Below are 26,455 nucleotides of genomic sequence, written 5' to 3'. Positions count from 1 at the left end.
TGGACTGCGTAATTGCGTAATAGGGAACGAGTGAGAGCTCCAACTAAAGCTCCATGATGTAATTGTCAGAATGATAATTAGTGCCAGGCAGACATCTTTCTTTCATGCTATTTACATCGGTCAGCACATACGATGTCCTTTAGTCTGTGTTTGATGTACTGTGTGCATTCAGAATTCAGGATTTTTTTTTAACAGCAACAAATGCTTTATTCGTCCGTACATGTCAGGATATAATTTAAAGTACCTTTAATAGAGAATAAAAGAGAGATACTATTATAGGTAGAGCAGGGACTATATATAAAGTGGACAATAAATATTGACTAAAGAATAGAATGAAATACACAAGGTTTAGATAGCTAGGTTGAATGTTTTAACAACAGATTTAACTCATTAATAAAAGAGCTCAATTCTATGATATATTATTCAATATTACTACCATGAACTATCCAGTAATTCCACATGAAGTCAACAGAAAATGTGTATAGGTAATGAACTAAAAATAAAAATCTAGAGCCGCTGAAGGATTCTGGGAGTTTAAGGGATTACCTCAAATCAATTAAGTATTAAAAAGTAGCATATAGAATTAGATTATTAATATAAATTGTTATAAATTACTACTCTGCTCAAATGTGAACTACACTTTCAAATTCTTAAGTTCAATTAGCAAAGTATAATTCTGTAGATTTATTTCAAAGCATGTAAGTAAAAGAACAAAAAGATTCCCAAAATAAAAAAAAAAAAGACTGATTTTAGTTACTGCTGGTAAATTAGTGTCCTGTTCAAGGAATGAGGAAAAACATTAGTTTAAGCTAACTAATAAAATATGTCTATCTAAGCTCTCAAATGCCAACTAGCAACAGAATAACGGATACTCGAGTACACAAAATGGTGTGAAATCGCAGTAGTCATGCCGGTGGAAACACCTTGTTGATGAGAGAGGACAAAGGAGAACAGATAGATTAGTTTGAAATAATAGGCAGGCTTCAGCTTCACTCGTTAGCTAAGAACAGGAACCTGTTGATACATTGCATTCAGGATCACTGACACAGGACAGCTGAATGAGAGCAGGGAAAGTAGTGGCATCTTATTTGCATAATGCAGTTACCTGCAATTACTTACCACATTTGCATTTTTGGGTGAATTTTTCTCTAACAGGATTATACTTTATGATTTCGCTAGTTTCCTATACAGTGTGCTTGGGTTCATGTTAAAACTTTTCACCTCGCTATTATTTTGTCTATAATTTATGTTCTTAGGCCATTCAATCACTGAACAAACATTCCTTCATTCTCTCCATAATAACGTCTGCACTTTTGGGACTTAAGGTTATTCCTTGATTAGCTGAAATGTAGTCTTAATTGTGGTATTTGGATGGAGTTCGGCTGTTCGGTGTACCTCAACTCCAGTCAAGGCCAGGTTAACAATGCAGCTTGTGCAATAAATATGCATAATCTTAATATCCTTGCTCGCATTTTTTTCTTCTTTTTCCTCTATCACTGGCCTGATGCCCAGTTGTTACTGCTGTCTGTGGCCCTTGTTTAGAGAGAACAGCTGACCCCAAAAAAGAGTTCAAGGTCACTGATATTCATCTTTGTTCCAGAAACAGAATTAAGCAGAGTAAGTATAGAGCTAATGATGTCTATGCACCATCTCGGTTTGAGTGCCGTAATGACGAAGCGATGATGTATGAGCATGCATCCGCTCACATCTCTCAATCCCTCGGAGATTGAACCCATAGGTGAGATATTTGATCTCCACCATGATCATGTAGAAGTATTTGAAATGTCCAAACATAGAGGATCCAGTCTTCTCAGGCAGAGATGGGTAAGTACCCCTTTAAATTGATACGCCTTTAAAATGTAACAGAGGGATGTTGTGAAGAGCATGATGTAAGAGCTCTAGCTTTCACTTTTCATAACAAAATCTGGCCAAGAACTGGCTATTTTCACAAGCCATCTGACTGCAAACAAGCAACCACAATCTCTAGCAGAAAAATCAAAAGATCTCATTTACTCATCATTAACCTCTCCATGTCCTCTTTGAATAAGTTTTAAAGACAAGAAGCAGTCAAGCTTTATCAATCTAGTGACTATACTATATCTGGCTCTGAAAAGTACTTTTTTAAAGGTTTGTTTACTCAGTACATGCTGTTACATGTAAGTGTTCAGATTAGTGGTACACCAAAGTGAAACGTCTTAGAAGAAAAATGTAAAGTGGAAAAAAGAAATATAATGTCATTGTACATTTCTGAAAGTAAGGCTCTCCTAGTCACTGTGTAACAAAGCTCAGGATCTTTACCTCACATAATCCAATGTCCAACAACAGAAAACAGTGGTTCCTCATCCAAGGTTTGAATTCCATTATTTTCTTCTTATCGTTATTTTTTGCTTGTACTTTACACTTTGGCTCAGCCTAGGCTTCATGAGACTTCACGAGGATGGTGTTCAGCTACCTTCCAAGAAAAACACGATGTAATTGTGGAAGAAATTGATGTCATAAAGAGATTTTGCTTGGGTGAACTCTCTGTGCAACAATAAAGGCCTGTGACTGGAGGATTCATACACAACTACTGTACATTACTAATCTATAGAGAGTAGGCAAGTGTCAGCACTCAGCCCGGACTTTTGGCCACGTGCTGTTTTTGTTTATCTTCTTCGTCACATGTGTCTGCCCCGCCTTCGTCTGCCCCTCCCTGTCTTCACACCTGATCCTTATTGTGTCATCGTGTCGTTTTATATTTAAGTGAGCCACGTTGCCGAGTGCAGCGCGAAATCATTAGTTACGTTTACCCCTCGTCATGTCTAGTCTTTGTTAAGTGTCTTCATTTGTATTGCTTTTGTTATCGTCTTTATGTCGTTGTCTTTACCATTTATTAAACCCCTTTCATTTGAAGCTATCCTGCATACGGGTCTGTCTCCTTCCGCTTCCGGTTGTGACAGAATGATTCCGCCTACGAACTGAGACCCAGCAGGATAGCTTCCAGCTCGGACCGGTTTTTTTCTTCTCCCCCTGGACTGTTCCGGCAGTCCTTCTGACCCTTTTTTCTTTTTTCGGTGACATCGCTCCGCACTTTTTTCCGGTGAGGGACGCCGCTACACTTTCGGTTCCGTTCCGAGGAGGGCGTTGCTTCACTTCTTCCGCGGGGGAGGCTGCAGGCCCAGGGCGAAGGACTTTTCCCACCCTCCCACCCTTCATATTCTGGTCATCGGGACGTGGGTCGGGCAGCGGTGCATCGGGGGTTATGTGCGGCCCTCCAGCTCGGCTGTGGATGTCGCTCGGCCCTCCAGCTCGGCTGTGGATGTTGCTCGGCCCTCCAGCTCGGCTGTGGACGTCGCTCGGCCCTCCAGCTCGGCTGTGGATGTCGCTCGGCCCTTCTGCTCGGCTGTGGACGTCGCTCGGCCCTTCTGCTCGGCTGTGGACGTCGCTCGGCCCTTCTGCTCGGCTGTGGACGTCGCTCGGCCCTTCTGCTCGGCTGTGGACGTCGCTCGGCCCTCGCTGGCTGTGCCCGCCGTGTGCCTTGCTCCCCCCACCGGCCTCGCCGTGTGCCCTGCTCCCCCCACCGCCCTCGCCGTGGACCTTGCTCCCCCCATCTGCCTTCGCCGTGTTCCTCACTTCCCCTATCTGCCTTCGCCGTGTTCCTCGCTCCCCCATCTGCCTTCGCCGTGTTCCTTGCTCCCCCATCTGCCTTCGCCATGTGCCTCACCCCCCCTCCTGGACCTAGTCGGGGTTTGGCTCTTCGGGAGACGCTCCTCAAAGGGGGGGGGGGCAGTACTGTCAGGACTCAGCCCGGACTTTTGGCCACGTGCCGTTTTTGTTTATCTTCTTCGTCACATGTCTGCCCCGCCTTCGTCTGCCCCTCCCTGTCTTCACACCTGATCCTTATTGTGTCATCGTGTCTTTTTATATTTAAGTGAGCCACGTTGCCGAGTGCAGCACGGAATCATTAGTTACGTTTACCCCTCGTCATGTCTAGTCTTTGTTATGTTTCTTCATTTGTATTGCTTTTGTTATCGTCTTTATGTCGTTGTCTTTATCATTTATTAAACCCCTTTCATTTGAAGCTATCCTGCATACGGGTCTGTCTCCTTCCGCTTCCTGGTTGTGACAGCAAGCTTGTAATCTATGCAAAGGTAGTGATGTGAGCTGCCTAATATCTCCTCAGTTTTCTGCTTTCAAATCAGTGGGTTGGCAAATCTTAAAGAAAATCTTCATTTTAAGAGTGATGTTATTTCAGTGTTACTTTACAGGAACACATTTTAAATACAGTATTTTCCGCACTATAAGGCGCACCTAAAAGCCTTAAATTTTCTCAGAAATCGGCCGTGTGCCTAATGAGTGCACCGAGTTCCTAAAATCTGCAAAAATGTTGTTGTGTGACTTTGGTAAGCGCTCCACTTGATTGACTGTCGGACCATTTCCTACTGATACAGGGACGTAATACATACACTACTTCTTCCTAACCATTTTGCGCTCCACACTCCAGTCCAGGAGGTGGCGGTAAATGCACCGTAAGTAGGTTTGCCATCCGACAATAAAAAACAGATGCTTACGAGGCACAAAACTACAGGCTATCAGTTACACGGTTGTAAATGGGAATAGAGCAGCTGAAAGAATTCAACATCAATGTGTCTATGGTTCGGAAGTGGAGGAAGCAAGAAAATGTACTGTGCCAAGTTAAGAAGACTGATTGATTAAAAAATAATGTGTGTGTTGTTAAATAGTAGAATAAAGTTCAACTAAACTCACTGTTTTGCCTCTGTTCCCTTTTTTGTAGACCGTATGTTTTAGCATGTGCCTTATAATACGGTGCGCCTTATATATGGGTTAGGTGCAGAAATAGAGCCCGTAATTGAGACTGCGAATTATAATCCGGTGCGCTTTATGGTGCGGAAAATACTGGAATACAGGATTACACAGTAGACTTCAGGAAGTAGAATTTTTTTGCTAAAGAATCAATCTGGAACAAACATTTATGTTTGCTAGTGTGAATGTAGCATGAGTCCTTGTTACCCAGCATTTTGTTGCAAGTTCTTTATACTTCATAGCCAGGGCTCTCAAGTGTCACGCATTTGGGTCTTTTGTCACGCTCTCTCACCACGCATTGTATTTGTCACACAGAAAAACTTACTATTTATCATATATTAAATATGCCGCAGCGCCCAAAATGTATCAGTCCGCATCGCTGTCTCTATGGAACCGGGCAGGAATCAAGCGCGTCTCCCCTGGAGTTCTTAGTCGAGCCTGACACTTATCAGCCAATTAAAAACAGAGGCTACACAATAGCCAATCAGAAAATAGCACTATTGTATATGGGTAAGATTTAATGCAACAACCAATGAAAAAAAAAGCAAATCCTGGAATTGTTCAGCATCATCCTCGTTCACCCACAGAGAAAAGCACTGGAGCTGCGAGCATCACTTTGAGCACAGAGTAAGTCATGATCTCCTGTTGTAAAGTTACAACAAATTCACAACTTGTTTGACACAAACAATGACATTTTGACTGCTGTTAGAGACGTTTCCCAGATAATCAGCATCAGTTTTTCATGAGTGTCTGTAACTTAGCCAACAGTTTTACAGCCTGTTCACTAACAACACCTGCTCAGAACAAGTAGTCTAGGCCAGTGGTTCTCAAACTGAGGGCCCTGAGATGGTACCAGGGGGCCCCGGTTTTATGACATTTTATAAAATAATGAATTTATCATAAATTCTGTGTAATTAAATCTCAGAAAAATAAAGCTACTAACCAAAAGCACTACATTTTAAAATGTAATATGTTTTGTTTGTTTTATGTCCTAAATTTTCTTTTGGGGTGGGGGGTTGTTGTGTTTGGGTGGAGAGTTAGAGATGTCACTCAGGCCTGTCTTCAAAACTTAAGAGTCCTGTTCATAGCAAAACATAATTTAGTATTATTTTTTCATATCATATTCTCGATCTATTATGACAGAAAAAAAACTTCTCTACATGTAACATGCTAGCATTAAATATGTTTAATGTGTTTATATTTGTATTATAGATGCTTTAAATGTCTTTCCCTGTGCAGCTTTCTTAATTTAGCCAAGCTGTCAGAAACATCAGAGCACTCATTCGCTGCAGCAGATAATTGTAGCTTTTCACTGTTTTTGCTGGCTTTCTATAAAAGGAGCAAATTAACTAAACTGTCGCTTCACAAAGTAGCTTATTCAAAATCTTTTTATTTTACATACAAGTGAGAGAGCTGCAGAATGGAAAGTGTGTGTGTGTGTGTGTGTGTGTGTGTGTGTGTGTGTGTGTGTGTGTGTGTGTGTGTGTGTGTGTGTGTGTGTGTGTGAGAGAGAGATAGTTACTAAAGAAGTCGCATTCACCTGATCTTGAAAATTCTAAATAGTCAAACTATTTCTTTCTGGTTATTCATGGTAAGGTTAAGTGTGTGTGTGTGTGTGTGTGTGTGTGTGTGTGTGTGTGTGTGTGTGTGTGTGTGTGTGTGTTTAGGCGCCCTCTGCTGAGCACCAAACACTGTTGTGTCTCTGTCAACATTTTAACCATGTTTAACACAAGAGCCAATCCAGCTACAGCTACTGTACAGTGACTGAATGCTGTGTGTGTGTGTGTGTGTGTGTGTGTGTGTGTGTGTGTGTGTGTGTGTGTGTGTGTGTGTGTGTGTGTGTGTGTGTGTGTGTAGAATGCTCAAAAGAAAGCTCCAAAAAAGTATTTTTCATTATTCTATTTGATTGATTCATCAGTTATAATTACTGTGTAATTTTTTGTGACTTTTGTATTTGTTATGCTTGTATAATGTTTCTAATGTTTTTTTTTCTATATGAATTGAAAAAATATCTATTCATTTATTTGACTATTGCACATGTCCAAGTGTACCAAGTGTATTATTACTGTTGTTATTAATCATTATGAAATAAATTAATTGTGAGAATAATTGCATACAACAATCTTTTCTGGTAATGTTGCAGACTGTTTCACACACACACACACACACACACACACACACACACACACACACACACACACACACACACACACACACACACACACACACACACACACACACACATACATCCCCCCCCCCCTTCAACACACGGACACACTCTTGTCCCTACCATAATTAGCCTTACCACAGGTGGCCCTGCCATAAGCATTCTTATTTAATTTAATTACAGTTTTATTCTTTTAGCAAATTGTGGCACCAAAGTATATTTATGTCTATTACAGTATCAACCTGTGGAATAGAATATAATGTGTTATCTTAATAATAATAATAATAATAATAATAATAATAATAATAATAATAATAATAATAATAATAATAATAATAATAATAATAATAATATTTTCCTATTCATTTCCTTTATATATGTTAAAACATCATGCTTACATTTTTAAAACCCCTTTTTATCTGTGTATAAGTGCAGATCTGTTCTGTATAATTAAAATCATCACACTATAAAAAGCTCAGCATCTGAATCAGATAATCCAGCGTGTGACTGATGATTTTTTTTCTCTGTCGTGGTTCTCTCAGCTGACTGTCTGTGGCTTATGGAGCATGTTCATTCACCCAGAAGCACTGCAGTCTGGGTAACGTCAGCTGGTCCGCTGATTCACCCACTCATGAATGCACATGCTCACACTCCCACACACACAAACGGACAGGCACATGGGCTTATGCACATACAAAAAGGAAAGAACACACAGACACATTGGTCATAGGCCTTCTCTAACACACACACACACACACACACACACACACACACACACACACACACACACACACACACACACACACGGAACTGATTGCATTATTTCTGAACTAGTTACTGTGGACCTTCCATATGCACTGCGTGGAGATTGCATAAATCAAATATCCTGACATTCTACAGGCCAAAGCAGCACAACTTAGACACATTACAACCCTCTGTAATGTATTTATGCATCATTTCATGCCCATATTCATATCAGTAATGACTAATTACTTTCTCCAAATGCAAAACCTAATTATTTTGTTTAGCTCAAAGGCTTAAAAAGTCCAATAGGAAAACTGGCTAAAGAATTTTGTGTCTTTGGCTTTAAGAAATTACTTTAAAATAATGTCAGAGCACTTTGGGTCTCAACCAATGCAACCAAATTGTTTATTTATTTGTTTGTCATGTTTTAAATATGTATAAATGTTACTTCAATTTTGGATTTTGGCAAAAATAACTAGTTTTTACAGTAATTACTCTCCATTTTGTGTCCACGGTATTCTCAGATTCTTGTTCTTATTTGATACAAATGAGACCTACTGTTTTGTTTTGCTGTTGCAGCTCATCTACCTCGAGGTCTGACCTTTTTTGCAGTGTGTGATATGAGGATATCTGAGTTTACTTCAATCTTCCTGTCAGATCAATCCAATCTGTTCATTCTCCTCTGCTCACCGGATGTTGTTTTTTGTTTTTTGCACCACTTTGTGAAAACTATTTGTGTGTGTGTGTGTGTGTGTGTGTGTGTGTGTGTGTGTGTGTGTGTGTGTGTGTGTGTGTGTGTGTGTGTGTAATAATATAGACATTTTTTTTATATTGAATACAAACACTTAATGCACCATTTGATACATACTGTACAGTAGTTTGCTGTTCCTAATAAAGTGCCTGGGAATTGTATGTGTGTTTAAGTGTAGTTAAGTGAATGAGGTGTTTTTATTCAGTCTGAACTCAACATTTATGGTCTGAGCCTTAAATACCTCTGAAGAGAAAAGTTTTAATGTAACAGATCACATTTTCCAACCGCACATGAATAGCCTCAAATGAGCTAATAGACTGAACTCTATCACACACATCCAGCTATGAGCCATGATTCTTATTTTCACAGGCTGGTTAAAACCAGGGAGCGATCAGTAATAAAACCTGTAATGCTGCGCAGGAATGTAGAAGAGCAATGTGCTGTTCAGCTACTACTATATCCATTTCAAGCCTAAATCCTCCAGATTTCCTCTGCTACTGCAGCAGTTTAATAGATTTTAAGTTTGTTTTGAATTGATTCATGTTTCTTGGCCGTCTTTCTGAATTTCACATTTTGATTGATTACCTATTTTCATTTTCTGGAAGGCCTGGAGAGAAGTTTTTCACCATGGGATTTTTGTTTTATTCTGTTTTCCCATTGTGTTTTATTTAGACGTAATCGAAAGCACAAAACATTTTGTCCAGGAATGGTCATTAATCAGTGTGTGAGCTCAGTTAATTGTACCTAGAGTGCACATACACACTAATCAGAGAAAAAGTTGAAATCTCCTGGAATGTAATAAGTAACTTAACATACAGATAAGCAATACTGAGGAGTCTCCATTTCTCTCTCTCTCTCTCTCTCTCTCTCTCTCTCTCTCTCTCTCTCTCTCTCTCTCTCTCTCTCTCTCTCCCTCCCTCCCTCCCTCCCTCCAGTGTGTCACCCAATCGAGAATGAGGTTTCCTTTTGAGTCTTGTTCTTCTCAAGGTTTCTTTCTCTTCCATCTAATAACATTTTATACAAACACATAATCTTATATGTTTTTATACTATTAACCATCGTATAATATGAAACTTTTTGTACTATGTTTCTTACATTCTTTAAAGCTGCCTTGAGACAATGTCCACTGTCAAAAGTGCTATACAAATACAAGTGTAAATGTGAATGTAACATCCTATAGTTGCATTGCTTTCAGAAACTTTTAGTCCTGATTACCTCTAGATTTAGATTTCTCATTAATATAGCGATCAACGCTGACAGCAAATGATGAGTGAGAAAAAGAAGCCATAGAGGGAAAGGGAGAGGGAGAGAGAGAGAGAGAGAGAGAGAGAGAGAGAGAGAGAGAGAGAGAGAGAGAGAGAGAGAGAGAGAGAGAGAGAGAGAGAATAGGACTGCTGCTTATCTGTAGAATTTTAACCTACAGTTTGAAATAAACTAACCTCATTTGTTAACCACATAGAAATGATCGAAGAACCTTTTTTTCCTTACTCAATGAAAACTTTAGCACCCAAATATTGTATATCACTTTAGTCTAAAAATTCAGAAGTAAACCAACACCATAATCTCTTTTCTTAATGGAACCTGTAATTTGCTGTAAGACTGCTGTATTATGGAGAGAAAGGGCAGAATAGATAAACAGATAGTTGGAGAGAGGCACATAATAATGAGACTAAATTATATGGTTTGTTATATAAAGAAGAAGAAGAAGAAGAAGAAGAAGAAGAAGAAGAAGAAGAAGAAGAAGAAGAAGAAGAAGAAGCATGAGTGTGCATTTGGAATCACAAGCACGCAGCTCTGTTCATCTTTAGCTCACTGTTTCCTGTTATTATTGCCATTACACTTAAAGGCAATTGCCATGGGAACGGTACAGTACATGCTATGGTGTGTTATCAGAGGGAACTGGGAGGATATAGCTGCCTTGCCCAGCGTGAACACACACACACACACACACACACACACACACACACACACACACACACACACACACACACACACACACACACACACACACACACACACACACACACACACACACATTCATTGAAGGATCCTCACACACATACACATACATATACTGTATAGTAGGTTCTTGAACAAAGTAGATGTTCTGGAGTTGATTAGTCTGACATAACTGAAAATCTATTGCATGACTTGCTGTTCATAAATAAAAACCAACTAACATATCTAAACTTGAAGGAGTGGGAAAATCTCCAACTTCAGGTGTGGCAACCTCAAGGACAGCTAGAAACTTAAATCACATAAGCAAAAATATTATACTGTACAGGCAGGAAAATATCCTTAAAGTGAACCTCCTCAAGCTTATTTTTGATACTGTATATGTGTGTGAGGTCTGTATATACTTGACTACTGGATATCATGTTTCCATGAGACACACTTGGACACACTTTTACACAAGCACGTATAGCATCTAAAGTAAACGATAGAAGTATATCGTTCCTTTCGTTTAACCTGCATTGCAAAGTACTTGCATGTTATTTTAAAGAGAATAAAGTGAATATTTGCATTAGAAACCCATTCTCATAAACATATTTTTGTTGACGTTTCTTTAATAAATGATCGATGAAGCTTCTGCATGGATGTAAACTTCCAAAGTATTAACCTCTGAGAGACCTCTGTGCTACTGACTCCATAAGCTAATAGAGTAAAATATCAGAGTGTCTCGTTAAATCCTCTACTCATCAGTCGTCCCTGTGTCACATCGCCATTTGAATATAATGACTACATGCTAACGAAGGTCGCAATTATCATTACATCTGCCAGCAGGACCGTCTACAGAATCAGACACCTGTTAATACATAATTCATAAGGGACTTCAGAAATCAGCTACCTGGTCTTCACAATTCATTCTCACGACGACAATGGCTTAATGGTTAGCACGTTCACCTCACACCTCCAGGGTTGGGGGTTTGATTCCCGCCTCCGCCTTGTGTGTGTGGAGTTTGCATGTTCTCCCTGTGCCTCGAGGGATTCCTCCGGGTACTCCGGTTTCCTCCCCCGGTCCAAAGTCATGCATGATAGGTTGATTGGCATGAGAATGAGAGTGTGTGTGTGTGTGTGTGTGTGTGCCCTGCGATGGGTTGGCACTCCGTCCAGGGTGTATCCTGCCTCGATGCCCGATGACGCCTGAGATAGGCACAGTGACCCGAGAAGTTTGGATAAGCGGTAGAAAATGAATGAATGAATGAATGAATGAATGAATGAATGAATGAATGAATATTAAATCATTCACTGTTTAGAGTGATCCATATAAACAGCACAATAAACAATAATTTTATAATGTAAACCAAGGCACTGTGATATTCATGAATAAAGCATGAGTTAATCATGATAGCTTCACTGAAGCAACCTCATTGGCTGTGGTTTCTTTGACATGTCACTCTCCACAGTGGTGGATAATTGAAGTAGACACTCAGGGCTTAAGAATTTGTACTTTTTCATACGTATTTCCATTTTTACCTAGCTTATTAGAGACAATATTTTCATTGAAAAGTTCCAAAAATATAGAATGTTTTTTCCCACACAATGTAAATGGTGATATCAAATCTAGTATTGATCTTCAAGATGCCCCATTTGCTTTTTCATAAATATTTAAAATATGAAAGTGTTATCTTTAACCACTAAAATTCTGTGTAAGGTCAACCAAGCAGAGATACATCTAACACTGAAAGCCAACAGTGTCCTGACTAATTTTATATCTGTTTATACTGTTTGAAAAAGTCTGAAAAGTCGATTTCCATTCTGCAGGTTGAATGAATCTGCAGTGTACTGGTGAAAAGTGTCAACTCCAACTTCACACCCTGGATGCAACCTCTTTCAGCTCCTACCTTCTGGCAGGTGCTACAGAGCATTGTTTACCAAAACTGCCAGACACAGGAACAGTGTATTTCCCCAGGCAATCACCCTCATTAACAACTCACCATAATTATATTCCCTGCTTCATATCTATAAGTACTACGTTATCAGAACTCTCAGTCATCACATCATCCGTATATGTTACAAACACTGTATATTGTACAAAAGCACAATACAACACAATACTGTTATATGCACTACCATGCACTTCTCACGCTTTATGTAAATAACTGATCTGTCATATATTATGTATTCCTACTTAATACTCGTACCGTCTATATTGTCTCACATCGTCTGTATTGTCTCGTATAGTCTGTTTTGTCTTGTAAAGTCCCAAGCTACAGTAAATGTATTGTGTTATTTATATCTGTACTTTTGAGAGTCACAAACAGCTGGAAACAAATTCCTTGTGTGTGTTAACACACTTGGCTAATAAACCTACTTCTGATTTTGATAGGGTTACATTTATCCAAGCAGTGTAACACAATACACAGAAAAAGACATATAACCATGACATGATCCGGGTCTTCTAACTGTTGCAGAATGAGTAAAGTATTACACTTTTGCACGTAAAGCCCAAAGACAGCAAGTGTCCTGCGTATAATCGCTTGGAAACGTGGCCACGCGCAACCTTTGTCCCATTTGCCCCCCAACGCGAGCGCTGTCCTTCAGCACCACCGGATTAACATAATCCAGCAACAAGTTGTCAAGGTAAGGAAGTAAGGAAGAAGATAAGTAAATTAAAAAAAAAAATCACTTTTAAAAATAACAGCTCAGTCTCTACAGAGATTCATGTCGGTACATGAAATGATCATGCACAAATAATAATAATTATAATAATAAATAATCAGATTAAATGTATTTACGTTGAGTTTACATTGAACATATGGAAACTTTGAGATGATAACATACTGTACAACTGAACAGGCTAAAAAGGTGTTCAGTCATATTATGAGAATTAACACCAAAGTTACCGACCTTTATGGGAGTTGTGAAGTCTGTGAAATCTGTTGTGATGTCCTCTCTGGAGCTGTGGGATGCCGGATACGCTGTTTCCCATGACTGAGAGGTGATATCAGTCTCCTGGAGCTTCAGATCGTGCAGAAATTAAGGGCTAGATGTAAGTGACGTCCTCTCGGGTACTCTTTATGGGTATAGAATAAATGCGATCGTCAGTGATGATCCGGAAGTGCGCGATTAGCAGGATGTCGGAGGCGCGCGCACTTGTCTACAGACGAGTAGGCACTGAAGTCGAGAGCGACCTGACATGGGAAGGAAGGGAAAAGAAAAAAAAAAAAAACACTGTTTCGCTATTTTTCCCGGCTATCTGATCCCGTCTATCAGCTCCCAAACTATCATGATTGCAGTAAAAATAAATTCGATTAGACACGTGTCTGTAATGTAGGCTATACATACATATATATAATTCACCCCATTTACAGAGACTGTTGCCTATAAACAAGCATTATTCTGTATAGAGAGCACATACTGTATCTGTGGTTCTTGATATTTTTGTATTTTTGGAAAACTATTCAAATATTAAGCATATTATATATGTATATATAAATAATTTGTGTTAAACTTTTTTTTAATCAACTACATTGAAGTTGAAGAAAGATTATTTTATCCTATAAGTCGACTACAGAATTACTTTATTACTTTATTACTTTACTTTATTAGGAACACCTGCATCCCAAATGCTTCAGATTATGTTCATATTAAACATCTGAATTTCGACAAACGTGATTTCAGTACCTTTGAATGTAGCATGGCTGTTGGTGTCAGATACTGAATTTGCAATGATGCAAAAAACAAAAATAATGACAATAGCAGCAACAACAATAACAGCACCATAAACAGCAAAAACAACAACAACAACAACAACAACCCATGTCATCTATAACTGTTCAATCTATTCATCTCTGAAGAATTATGATATTTCAGAATAAAAGTATATAAATAATACCACAAAACTGCTACACTACACTTCTACACTTGAATACAGCACTTCTTACACATTTGCATAGCTATAGATGTATATGATAATACTATATACTGTATATTGGATCTAATGCAATGCATACATTTTAAACATTTTATTTTTTAGTACTATTTTTTTACTTTATCTCATTTTATCTTATTTTATACTAACTTCCAAAGTATTTTTGCAATGTAGTGAGTGTCAGTTCTGAGGGCAGAAAAAAATCTTATTGATCATACCTTATTGATAAAATGTTCAAACTCATTCAAGCTCACAGGAATGCTACAATACTTTGAATAACCACTCTTTACATGTATGGTGAGCAAAAATGCAACTCAAAATGCACAACACATTGACTCTTAAGGCATTCGACCTGCAACAGTGGAAGACTTTAGGTTTCACACCCTTCAGCCAAGAACAGAGTCTACAGTGAACACAGGCTCAGTGAAACTGAACAGTTGTTATGAAAGCTGGTAACACATTGATAGTCATCATCTGTCCAGTTTTTGATGTTTATAAGTGTTTCTATTAATGTGACTGCTGAGTAGAATGTACCATAATTTGCTGCTGATTTAGTTGTCAGTTAAAATAATGATGTGCTAAACTGTAATTTTGAACAACAATGTTGTAATTGTACAAATAATGGTTGTAATTTCACTGTCTTAAATGTACTTTTACATCGGTCAAGTCAAGAAGCTTTTATTGTCATTTCAATTGTATATATAACTGTTGCAGTACACAGTGAAATGAGAGGACATTTCTCCAGGATCTACTGTACATAAAACAAAGACAGAGCTAAGGACTAGTTAATTCTGGACACATAAAGTGCATCTGTGCAACCTGGTGCAAACAGTGCAAGACAAGACAGAAAGACAGTGAAGGACAAAAGACAGTGCCAACAAAAAAGTACAAGACAATACACAAAAGAGTATACACAAAAGACAATATATAAAAAACAGCCACGACCAGTGTAAATACTGTATGTTTAACAATATTGCGTGTGCAGAAATACTGGGATGAACACATTAGTATTGTAGCAGCAGTGACATGAGGCATTGTAAAGTATTGTGCAAAACAACAATCGACTGAAATATGTATGTATGTATGTATGTATGTATGTATGTATGTATGTATGTATGTATGTATGTATGTATTTTTTGTATGTATGTATGTATGTATGTATGTATGTATGTATGTATGTATGAATGTATGTATGTATGAATGTATGTATGTATGTATGTATGTATGTATGTATGTATGTATGTATGTATGTATGTATGTATGTATGTATGTATGTATGTATGTATGAATGTATGTATGTATGTATGTATGTATGTATGTATGTTAGATCATAATCATCATCTCTTTATTCTTCTCCTTATTATTTTAATGTGAAAGCACAATATAGAAGTAGCTAATGTTTTACAGAGTAGTACAGTACTGCACACATTGACAGTACTTTACTGGTTACTTTACCAGTAACTTCACTGTTTCCTTGCAAATTCCTCCCACAATAGTAAGCACTTGCTGCATTTTTTTTTCCGGAGTCTGGGCATCCCTGCTTAGACTGCTGCCCCCGCGACCCGGCCCCGGATAAGCGGTAGAAAATGGATGGATGGATGGACTTTAGTGAATCAGCAAAGATCATAAAACCCAAGTGGATATTGAGTTTGAGCTTGAGACTCGAGCTCATTTGACCAATAATTTGTGTAAAGCTGCCACCTAGCGTAAAGACCAACAACAACAACAACAAAAAAAATCACAAGAAATGAATGACGTTAGCGTTTATTTGTTATGAATGCAATAAGCAACACGTTTATTCAGGGGAGGAAATAAATCTGTTATCTCTCAGATCCTCTTCACACACTGCTGACGACGCAAATAATAATAACAGTAATAATAATAATAATAATAATAATAATAATAATAATAATAATAATAATAATAACAGTAGTAATATTAACAGCTATAATAATTATATTAATAACAGCTATAATAATAATAATAATAATAATAATAATAATAATAATAATAATAATAATAATAATAATAATAATAACATATTAGTATAACACATTTAGAAATCAATCTTAAAATCCCATAATACACTGTAAGAAAGTTTACATACAATTTTTGTGTGTGTGTTTGTATTTACATGTGTATTTTTTATATTCTCATCTTATATTTATTCTCTGTGTTGTTGTCTCTGTGTACTGGAAGCGAATGACACTAAAAACAATTTTCTTGTTCGAGCAAAAATGCTTTGCAATAAACTTCCTTCTGATTCCGATTCTGATTCTGATAGCGGAAGCTTTTTCGGGGGGGCGGGGCGGAGGCGGGGCTTCACGTGGTTGCATAGCAACAGGAGACGCGTTTCATAAACAGCGAGATAGGACACGATTCACAGCTTTACTTTTTGTTTTAAACCTTGTCCTTGTACACAATATTAAAGCTCTCATTTGTGTTTGAGAGACGAAGTTGACTTTCGGCAAGATGGAGGTAGGATAAGAAACATTTGCTAACACTTGATTATACAACATTTGCTTGGATAATTAGACCATCGTGATCCCTAATTTTTAACAATCTAAATGTTTTATATGTAGTGATCCTGTATAAATCAATATATAACCGATATAAATCATCTTCAAATGCTCTATATGTCTAAATGGACCTAAAGCCTGACATAGAGATAAACTATTTTGTTAATTGGGAAATGGATTGAAATCATAAGCACCTTTTTCTCTATTTTAAAACATTCCCTTTTAAAACTACTCAGAGTTGAAATGCGTAATATAAAAAGTTTAACGTTTAAGGTTTTATCTACCAAGACCACAGAGTGAGACCAAGACTGTCATCAGAAACACCATCAACTGCTCAGAGGACAAAGCAGTGATGGGAACCAGAAATAAACCCCTTTACTGTTTTAATGTTCTCGGCTTTATAGAAAACCATTCGAGCAATTATATCTTAAAATTTAACTTAAAATGGCTAACTACTAGGTAACTACTGTCGACTTTTGTTTCCAAGGATTCATAATGAAAATAAACAAACATATATATATATATATATATATATATATATATATATATATATATATATATATATATATATATATATATATATATATATATATATACAGTATGAATTCCCAGGATGCTGTTTAAATCTATCTATCTATCTATCTATCTATCTATCTATCTATCTATCTATCTATCTATCTATCTATCTATCTATCTATCTATCTATCTATCTATCTATCTATCTATGTACCAATTAATGACAATAATGAATCCCATTACAATTTTAGGATTTAAAAAAATTGTATTGAAGCTCATCACCGACACAATAGTATACTACAGTATATGTACTCTGTCACCTGAGTAAAACCGATGACACATTAATTAATGTGTTTTCCCAAGCAACATTTGCTCACACTTGCAAATTTGTACATACTGTACAAATTGCCTATATTTGTATATGTATATTTCAACTACACATTACACACCTGTTAATGTGTACATACAAATTTCGTCTATACTGTTTATGTCATTCTGTTACACTGTGGAGCTTCTGTCACTAAAACAAATTCCTCGCATGTGTAAACATGCTTGGCAATAAAGCTCTTTCTGATTCTGATTCTGATTCTGACCATATGTGATTATTGTCTTGAAGCAATTTATTTTGTGGTCTTCCTTAAATAAATCCTCATATAAGCAAATCAATCTCAAAGTCACTGCGTCACCGTTACAGGATTCTAATTGTTTCCATGCATTCAGAGAAACAGAAAATTAGCTTGCAATTTGTTTTTATGTGCTCTTGGTGTAGGGGAACTCCCAGAAGCAAGAGATGGAAGCACATTCATATGAAACATTGGAGTTGGAGTTCCAGGATGTGTTGAATGAACTGGAAGGAGAGACGAGTCTGGCGAAGTTCAGAGTAGAATATGAAAAGCTAATCACCACCTTGAAGAAATCACACGAGAATGAAAAGAGGCTGATGACAAAATGTCGAGAGCTGAAAGCAGAGATAAGCACTAACTCTGTCAAAGTGGAGACGGCGCTGAAGCTATCTCATGAGGACCAGACCACCATTATGTCACTTAAAAAGGTGTAGTATGATTAACGAGCATTAGGTGTAAAAATGCTGCTTATAATGCAAATGTAACAAAAATAACAAATCAACAAATCATTGACTAGCTCTAAAGTCTAAAAGTCTAATTTATTTCTTGGTGGTATGACCTTCATAGTCAGGGCTGATATGATTTGTAAGATGAAAATATTTTGTGCAACAAGAGATTAATTAGATATCTGGGACTTTTCTGATGAGATTTCAAAATTTTTCTTTATATGCTTAGACATTTCATGCTTAGCTGCTATTATATTTTTATATAGTTTTTAGAATGATCCCAGAAGCTCATATGTGACTAGACAACATTATTGTTGGTGAAATAAAATCAGACCAATTAATGGTGTAGGAAAAAAGACTTTTATTATGTTCATTTTTAAAAATGATATGATGATTGCTGTTTACATGATCCTGTATATATGCTTAGGAACCGAGTTTTGTCGACTTTTTGATGTACCAACAAATTTCAGGATCACGATTCATTTGCTACTCTGAGTGATTCCTATATCAGATTAGATAATCCAGTATGTTTTATCATGAAATTTGACCCGTAGGAAATCGAAAAGGCTTGGGAAATGGTGGATGCGGCACATGAAAAGGAGAAGCTGAATAAAGTCAAAATTAAGACTCTACAGGAGGAAATAAACACTCTTACTGAACTTGTTGAGCAAGCTGCTACTTTATCCACAGCTGACGAACAGAGGTGGGTGTGTGGTGTAAATTATATATTTTTATTTTTTATTAATATAAACCAACTAAAACAACATGCTTTGAGATATTTCAGGATAGTATATACGTTACTTAATAGGTTGACTATAAACTAAGTAGGCCTTGTTTAGATTTCATTTTAACATCAGTCCTGGTGCTCAGATCAGAGTTAAATGCAATCTGACTGGGGTTAAATCTCAATAAGAATGTATGTGTAGAAACCTGGAAAAATCTTCAGCAAGCCTTTGAAATAACTGAATTTACAAGATACACTTATATAGCATTAACCCAGGTGCTGAGATGAGGTACTTACCAAATAGTACATATATGTATATATTTTGTAATTAAAATGACTTGTATTACTAATAATTAATTACCATTATTAAAATCATTCATTAAAATATTAATTATTTTATATGTAAGTATGAAAACTATAGATAACCTGAAGTAAAGTAGTACAATGGAAAGTACAAGGAAAAAAAAAAACAAGCATTACGTACTAAACTGATTGGCCTTAATTGTTTAGGCTTATGTCCGTTCCACTAAAACGTTCTGACAATCGAAGTGTTAGAAAATCACGCAGCAACGTTTTTATACACCTTTTACTCAGACGGAAAGTTATAACACTGCATTTGATAAACCGGCTCCTTACCTAACGTTATATTTGTAGGAAGATAGCCCTAGGTAAGAGTACAGAGTAAATCAAATCTTTTCCCCATGGTTTGGTAAAATATATTAGAGTGTTATAGTACAGATTTTAGGTAAAGGGTCAAATTGTGTTATAGGTAGAAAAAAAGATTTTGGACTAAAACAGATTATTCATCTTTTTGGCAGTTTTCCCAGACCACACACACACACACACACACACACACACACACACACACACACACACACACACACACACACACACACACACACACACACACACACACACACACACACACACACACACACACACACACACAATGTCAGTAATATTACAGTTATTCTTTATTTATGATAAAATATAACGGATGATATATTCTATATAATATGTAATATAACATATTGTGTATGTAAGAGTAATAATTATAGTCTGAAAAGTAATAACTCCATAACAGATTACCTTTAGATATACATTTAGGTTATGGAATGGGAGATAGTTCAATAGTCAATATTTTAAATATCCATTTGGTCTAAGGGGTGTGCAAACTTTTGAATTCAACGACTTAATCTCTAAAAAAAAAGTTATGATTATAATGAATTGCAGGAAGTACAAACAGTGTAAATTAGTATAAAACCAACTGTTAAATGGACTTCAGTCGTCTTCATGGACACAGCTTGTATGCATATTTCTTAGAACCCAGTGCAGCATGTCGTCCAAGTGCTAATTGATGCTTCAGCTGTGCTAAAAAGCCACGGCTAAGTGCTCTGAATGGGTTTTGTTTTGCAGCGTGGGCAATCTATTGAAAATGAAGGAGCAGTTGACGGCTGAGAGAGACGAGCTGCTCTCAGAGCTGGTGACTCTCAGAGACAGTTTTGAAAACGCCGAAATCAAGCAACATGAGGCTGAGGAGGCGAACATGAAGGCCCAGGATACCATCTTACAGGTACCCTTAAATTCCTACATGCCCATAGGTGGGCCCATGCCTACACTCATCACTTTCCTATTTTGTTCACTGTAATTTTTGAATTATACAATAGTGTAAGTATAACATTGTGGCACTGTGGAATCTGTCATGGGATGAATATATAAGTTATATTACACAGCAAGTAAACAGTCAGTTCTCAAAGTCAGACCATCTCTAAAACAGCGGGTCTTTTGAGGTGTTTCTAGTAGTAGTTGTTAATACTGTGGCCTAAAAAATACAACTGGTGAACCAGTGACAGGGACATGGATGCCCAAGACTCAGTGTGGGGAGCAAAGGCAAATCTGATCTGGTCTGTTTCAATGGAAGAGCTATTGTAGCATAATTTTTAAAAAAAGTTAATGATGGCTATGACAGAAAGGTGCCAGAACACACAGTGTACCACTGCTTGCTGTATATGAGACTACATAACTCAAAGTGCCCATGCTGACTCCTGTACACTACCAACCATGCTTGTAGTGGGCAGGTCAACAAAGGAACTGGACCACTGAGCAATGGGTGGAGGTGACATGGTCTGCTGAATCATGTGGATGACTGGAAGTGAGTGCATCACTGACATGGGGAAAAGATGGCACCAAGATGATCTTAAGGAAGGCAAGCAAATGGAAGCAGTGTGATAGCAGGCACTGGACAGTGATCTGCTGGAATGGAACTTTGGTTCCTGCCATACGTGTGTATGATACATCGACACGTTCCACCTACCTGTCACTGTTGCAAACCAAGTACACCTTCATAGATGTATACCTCATGGCAACAGTATTCCCTATTGGCAGAGGTCTTTTACAGCCTGATGATACTCCCTGCCACACTGCAAAAATTGTTCCGGAATTATTTGAGGAACAGGAAAAAGGTGTTGACTTGGCCTCCAAATTCCCTAGATATCAATCTGAGCATGTGTGGGATGGGCAAACAAATCTGATCCATAGAGGTCCCAACTTACAAGACTTAAAGGATATGCTGCTAACATCTCGGTGCCTAATACCACAGAACACCTTCAGAGCTCTTCAGAGCAGAGTACATGTCCATGCCTTGATGGGTCAGAGCTGTTTTGGAAGCAGAGGACCAACATAATATTACACAGATGGTTTTAATGACACATATGCACAAAGAGATATGAACTGTGGACACATGATATTAAGTGACCTCTGCGCCTTAGGAGCAAAATATTGATTTAAACACAGACACTCTAATATGTGATTCAGTTCAGTGACAGCAATGCTACTTATGCTCACAATAACACAGACCATTTTGACTAATGCAGATAGAAAGCCACTACAGTATGTGACTCTGGTTTGATTTAGCTTTTAATTTCACAGAAGCTTTTTTTTTTATTTACAGCCCATTCTTCTTGATAATATTCCACAGTTTTACTTCAGTGGAGCTGTAGCTCATTGGATTTCCTTGGAATTTTATTGCGCTTTATGACCAGGAAGACTTATTTTGCCGTTCAGGGCTATTTAGTGTTTTGTCTGTAGCATCCTTATTCAGTCAGCAAATCAAAAGTCAATGTGTGCATACTTCAGTAATTGTTTAAATCCAAAACATTAGTTCCACATTAGTTGTTATTTTCCCCTGCCACATGTCGTTTTTTTGAGACTGAAAGGATTGCAAATGAAACACTTGGCCTTGGCATTATGGAGAGATATGACTCCCTCGATGGTAGGCTGGTGGTGGTGGTGGTGGTGAGGGGATTTCTGTTTTGTTTACCAAGCACAGCACTAAGGGAGAATTGATTGGATGCTTGGCACGGTTGGTCACAGGATAGCTGTATTAAATTTCAAGGAAGACAGAGGTAGCGTGCATGAAAACAAAACCTCTATGTGCAAAAGCCAAACCTCACGATCTACACGCTACAATTTCAATTTTAGTGACATGCTTCTATTTCAGTAGCACACTACTGATCTTAGCTTCCTGTCGTGCTACGCATTTTTTACTCAAATACCTGAGAATATCCAGACATGTCTGAGAGACCAAATATTGGACCTGCTCTTGTACCCTAATTAAAATCTAGTTTGATAAGTGAAGAACTGTTAGCGGTGTAGTTTCAGGCTGACAATTTTGTCATTTTTAAGCGTTTCTGTAAGAGAGATGTGCTTATTTTCTGTATGTGGAGGGAGTCATCAGTGTCAGGGCTTTGTAACAGTCAGAGGTAAAGCTTTTAATGTTTTCAGACACAGGAAGTCATCAGGACAGAAGGCATTGTTGAGAACATATAGCTGTTATTGTATAAGTGTTAACACGAACAATTTTAATTTGCGGAATATTAAGTGTTTGGAGAATCAGATGTTTGGAGACAGAATAATTTATTTGCATTTTTTAAATTAGTGTTTGGCCCATTGTTGGCCAAAAGACAAACTGACAGCTAATTGTTTGCTTAGCTACAGTAATCATCACAATATTTAAACAACTCTATTATTTTAACCCATAGAGTTCAATATGTTTCCTTTTTATATTCCTTTTTACCTCTTTTTTGCAAATTGGACAATGCACTATCCAAACGAATAACTGGATAATACACTATTCGATATAAATTTGATAATTTTTGATCAAAACTAGCATCTGACAGCTGTGCATCCACTTTCTTTCAGCTGCAGCAGGACATCCAGGTGCGTCAGAACGAGTGCTCGAGGGAAACCCGTCAGAAAGAGAAGCTGGAGAAGGAACTGAAACAGGTTCGCGCAGAAGTTCAAGCCCAGCAGGTGGAAATTAAAATGCTAAGTGCACAATGCCAGCGTGGCAGTGATGAGCAGCAGAGGCTGGAGCAGCAACTCCATGAGCAAAAGGTGAAGCCCTGACTAGAACTTTTTTTACCGCCAACTCAATGCTAACAAATTACATATTAAATGAGAAGTAAAATGGCATGGCAACAAACCGGATTAAGGACCTGACACCATTCTATTCAACTATTCTCTCATTATGAGAAGATATAGCACCTTTAAGTCCTGTTTTTAGGATCACACACACACACACACACACACACACACACACACACACACACACACACACACACACACACACACACACACACACACACACACACACACACACATAACAATTACACACTCACAAATGCTTACAGACTTCCCTTCCACATAGTCACAAAATGCTGACACGTGCTTACACTAACACACACGCAGGCTGTCCCACTGAGCCCTGTATTTAATTTGTGGTGGTGGTGGTGTGTGTGTGTGACAGATTCTGAACGAGAGAGTCTCTAAGGAGCTGGAGCAGCTGAACATGCGCAACACCAAACTCCAGCAGGAAAACGAACAGAACTTGCTCAGCTTAGAGCAGCTCACCTCTGAAAATAGCCAACGAGCCACTGAACTGAAGGTATACACACACACACACACACACACACACACACACACACACACACACACACACACACACACACACACACACACACACACACACACACACACACACACCTTAGTCACATACAAATATATACAGAGTCATACATTGGCTCATGGACACACACACACACACACACACACACACACACACACACACACACACACACACACACACACACACACACACACACACACACACACACACACACCTTAATCAAATACACATGGCTACATATAGGTATCATACATGGACACAGTAAACACACACCTTAGTCACATACATAATGCTACATACACACAAGTCACACATGAACACAGAATCACCTACACACACATTCACACACACACACACACACACACACACACACACACACACACACACACACACACACACACACACACACACACACACAGATATTTTCACGTCTCACTCACAGCAGAAAGACTCTTCTACAGAGTTATATAGACACTCTTTGTATGAACACACACACACACACACCCACACACACACACACACACACACACACACACACACACACACACACACACACACACACACACACACACACACACACACACACACACACACACACACACACACACACACCACAGTTTACATACTATATAAAATCTTCATTTATCTCTAATACAACTGGGATGGAGTGATTTATTAATGGATCCCAGCTGGACCAGCTCTAACTGGACCCCCTCAGTGCAGCTTTATTGCATGAATTTTATTTGCATGATTTCAAGTATTTTCTGATGCCATAAAAATGTAAAATCCTATAGACATTTCCACAAGATAGAATACGTTACACCTGAGCTGGGTTCTTGGACCCTAAATATAATAACTGTGATCATGTGGCTGTGATTTCAAACAGGATAATACATCTCTGACCCCCTGGCTATGCTTCACAGACCCCACTTTCAGAACCACTGCCCTAGAATACAAAAAAAAAAAAATCTTCACAGCAACAAACAAACCAGAACACTAAGATTAAAAGAATGAACATACACACAAAAGGAATATTCTACAAACTCATTATCTATACTGTATTTCACACACACACACACACACACACACACACACACACACACACACACACACACACACACACACACACACACACACACACACACACACACACACACACACACACACACACACACAAAAACACACACACAATGTTAAAGGTCCCTGTTTTTGTTCCTCTCACAGTTCATTGTGGTTCAACAAAATGGTGTCCTATAATTTTACATTTCACAAATTATTCCTGAGAGAAAAATACAGAGTATTCATCACAAGAACAATGCGAACAGTGGAGTGTGTTGAACTGAACCCCTTTATGAAAATAAAACATGTAAGAGCACAAAATAAAAGCCTCCTAACCAGATATTTAATACATAGGAACGTACTGTACTTAATTCATCCAGTTTGAGAATCTGAGGTAAAGTAGCTGTTTCAGTGATGAATAACAGTAAAAGCTGTGCTGTACCACAAGGGGTCACTACACAAACACAGTCATACAAGCTCCGGCCCTCTACATCACTCCTCTATATAGGAAACTTATGCAATTATGGCCTTTTCAGATTTATACCAGGCTCAGCGATGACATCCAGCCATTCAGAAAAAAGTAGATGACATAATAAGAGAAAAGAAACCATGTGGAGATATATAAATGCAGATGATGAGAGCCACCAGGTTATGGTTCTAAACATTAGGAGCTGTTATTACTCAAAGCACTAAACTTTCTACACCACATTTTTCATAATGCTGGCCAGAGTGTATTAAAAGTTCTTCCGTCTGATTGGTCAGAAGGTGTTGATTAATTTACTTTAGCAGGAGCTCGGAAGGATAAATCACAAGTTAGATTAATTGCAACAACTTACACAGGGACTTGTATAGTGAAGGCTCCAAATATATATCTGTTATTTTAGAAAAAAAATAAATAATCTGATTGGCCAGTAGGTATTCTATAGTAACAGCTGCAGAGATGAGATTCTCCATGTAATCTATGCATAATCTTTGCAATGTTTATGTCAGATTTCTCTTGTCATGACAAAAGAGAGTCTTTTCCAGTCTAGACAGATGAGTTTTCACTTTCTGATTTCTTAGTCACATGACATGCTGCATATTTTTTTTTCAACTTCAGAAGGGAGAAATATGGAGAAGCTGATGAACTATTTATAACTGCTATAGTATAAGCCATAACAGTGTTATTCCATATATAGCTGCTAGAACAGAGGTGATCGTACGACATTACCTGTTTCACACACACTTAAAAACATAAAAATTTAAATTATATAAAGGAAATA

General features: G+C 37.9%; 2 protein-coding genes and 1 long non-coding RNA gene across 4 annotated transcripts in view; 1 reads left to right on the top strand and 2 right to left on the bottom strand.

Moving 5' to 3' along the window:
* Positions 1–13,581, bottom strand: part of neurl1aa (neuralized E3 ubiquitin protein ligase 1Aa) — an 86,527-nt gene extending 72,946 nt beyond the window's left edge. The window contains exon 1 of the mRNA XM_027156473.2: positions 13,317–13,581. Coding sequence (XP_027012274.1) covers positions 13,317–13,398 — 82 coding nt within the window. The 5' untranslated portion in view covers positions 13,399–13,581. The remainder of the gene's footprint in view (positions 1–13,316) is intronic.
* Positions 13,582–15,688: 2,107 nt separating this feature from the next.
* On the bottom strand, positions 15,689–16,570 carry LOC125139330. Its single transcript, XR_007138381.1, has 2 exons — positions 16,475–16,570; positions 15,689–16,041 (listed from the first exon to the last, which is right to left on the bottom strand). It is a non-coding gene; the product is annotated as an uncharacterized LOC125139330 (long non-coding RNA).
* Positions 16,571–16,662: 92 nt separating this feature from the next.
* cfap58 (cilia and flagella associated protein 58) overlaps positions 16,663–26,455 on the top strand; it is a 93,835-nt gene continuing 84,042 nt past the window's right edge. For both annotated transcript variants that reach the window (XM_027156192.2, XM_027156193.2), the window contains exons 1-6: positions 16,663–16,818; positions 18,145–18,426; positions 18,999–19,147; positions 20,585–20,741; positions 23,369–23,563; positions 23,976–24,113. In XM_027156192.2, the coding sequence (XP_027011993.2) occupies positions 16,813–16,818; positions 18,145–18,426; positions 18,999–19,147; positions 20,585–20,741; positions 23,369–23,563; positions 23,976–24,113 (927 nt within the window). In that variant the 5' untranslated portion in view covers positions 16,663–16,812. The remainder of the gene's footprint in view (positions 16,819–18,144; positions 18,427–18,998; positions 19,148–20,584; positions 20,742–23,368; positions 23,564–23,975; positions 24,114–26,455) is intronic.

Source organism: Tachysurus fulvidraco, chromosome 18 (assembly GCF_022655615.1).
Source record: "Tachysurus fulvidraco isolate hzauxx_2018 chromosome 18, HZAU_PFXX_2.0, whole genome shotgun sequence".
NCBI lineage: Eukaryota > Metazoa > Chordata > Actinopteri > Siluriformes > Bagridae > Tachysurus > Tachysurus fulvidraco.
Note: the sequence above shows the minus strand (reverse complement) of the source record. Positions and strands in the feature narration are given on the sequence as shown.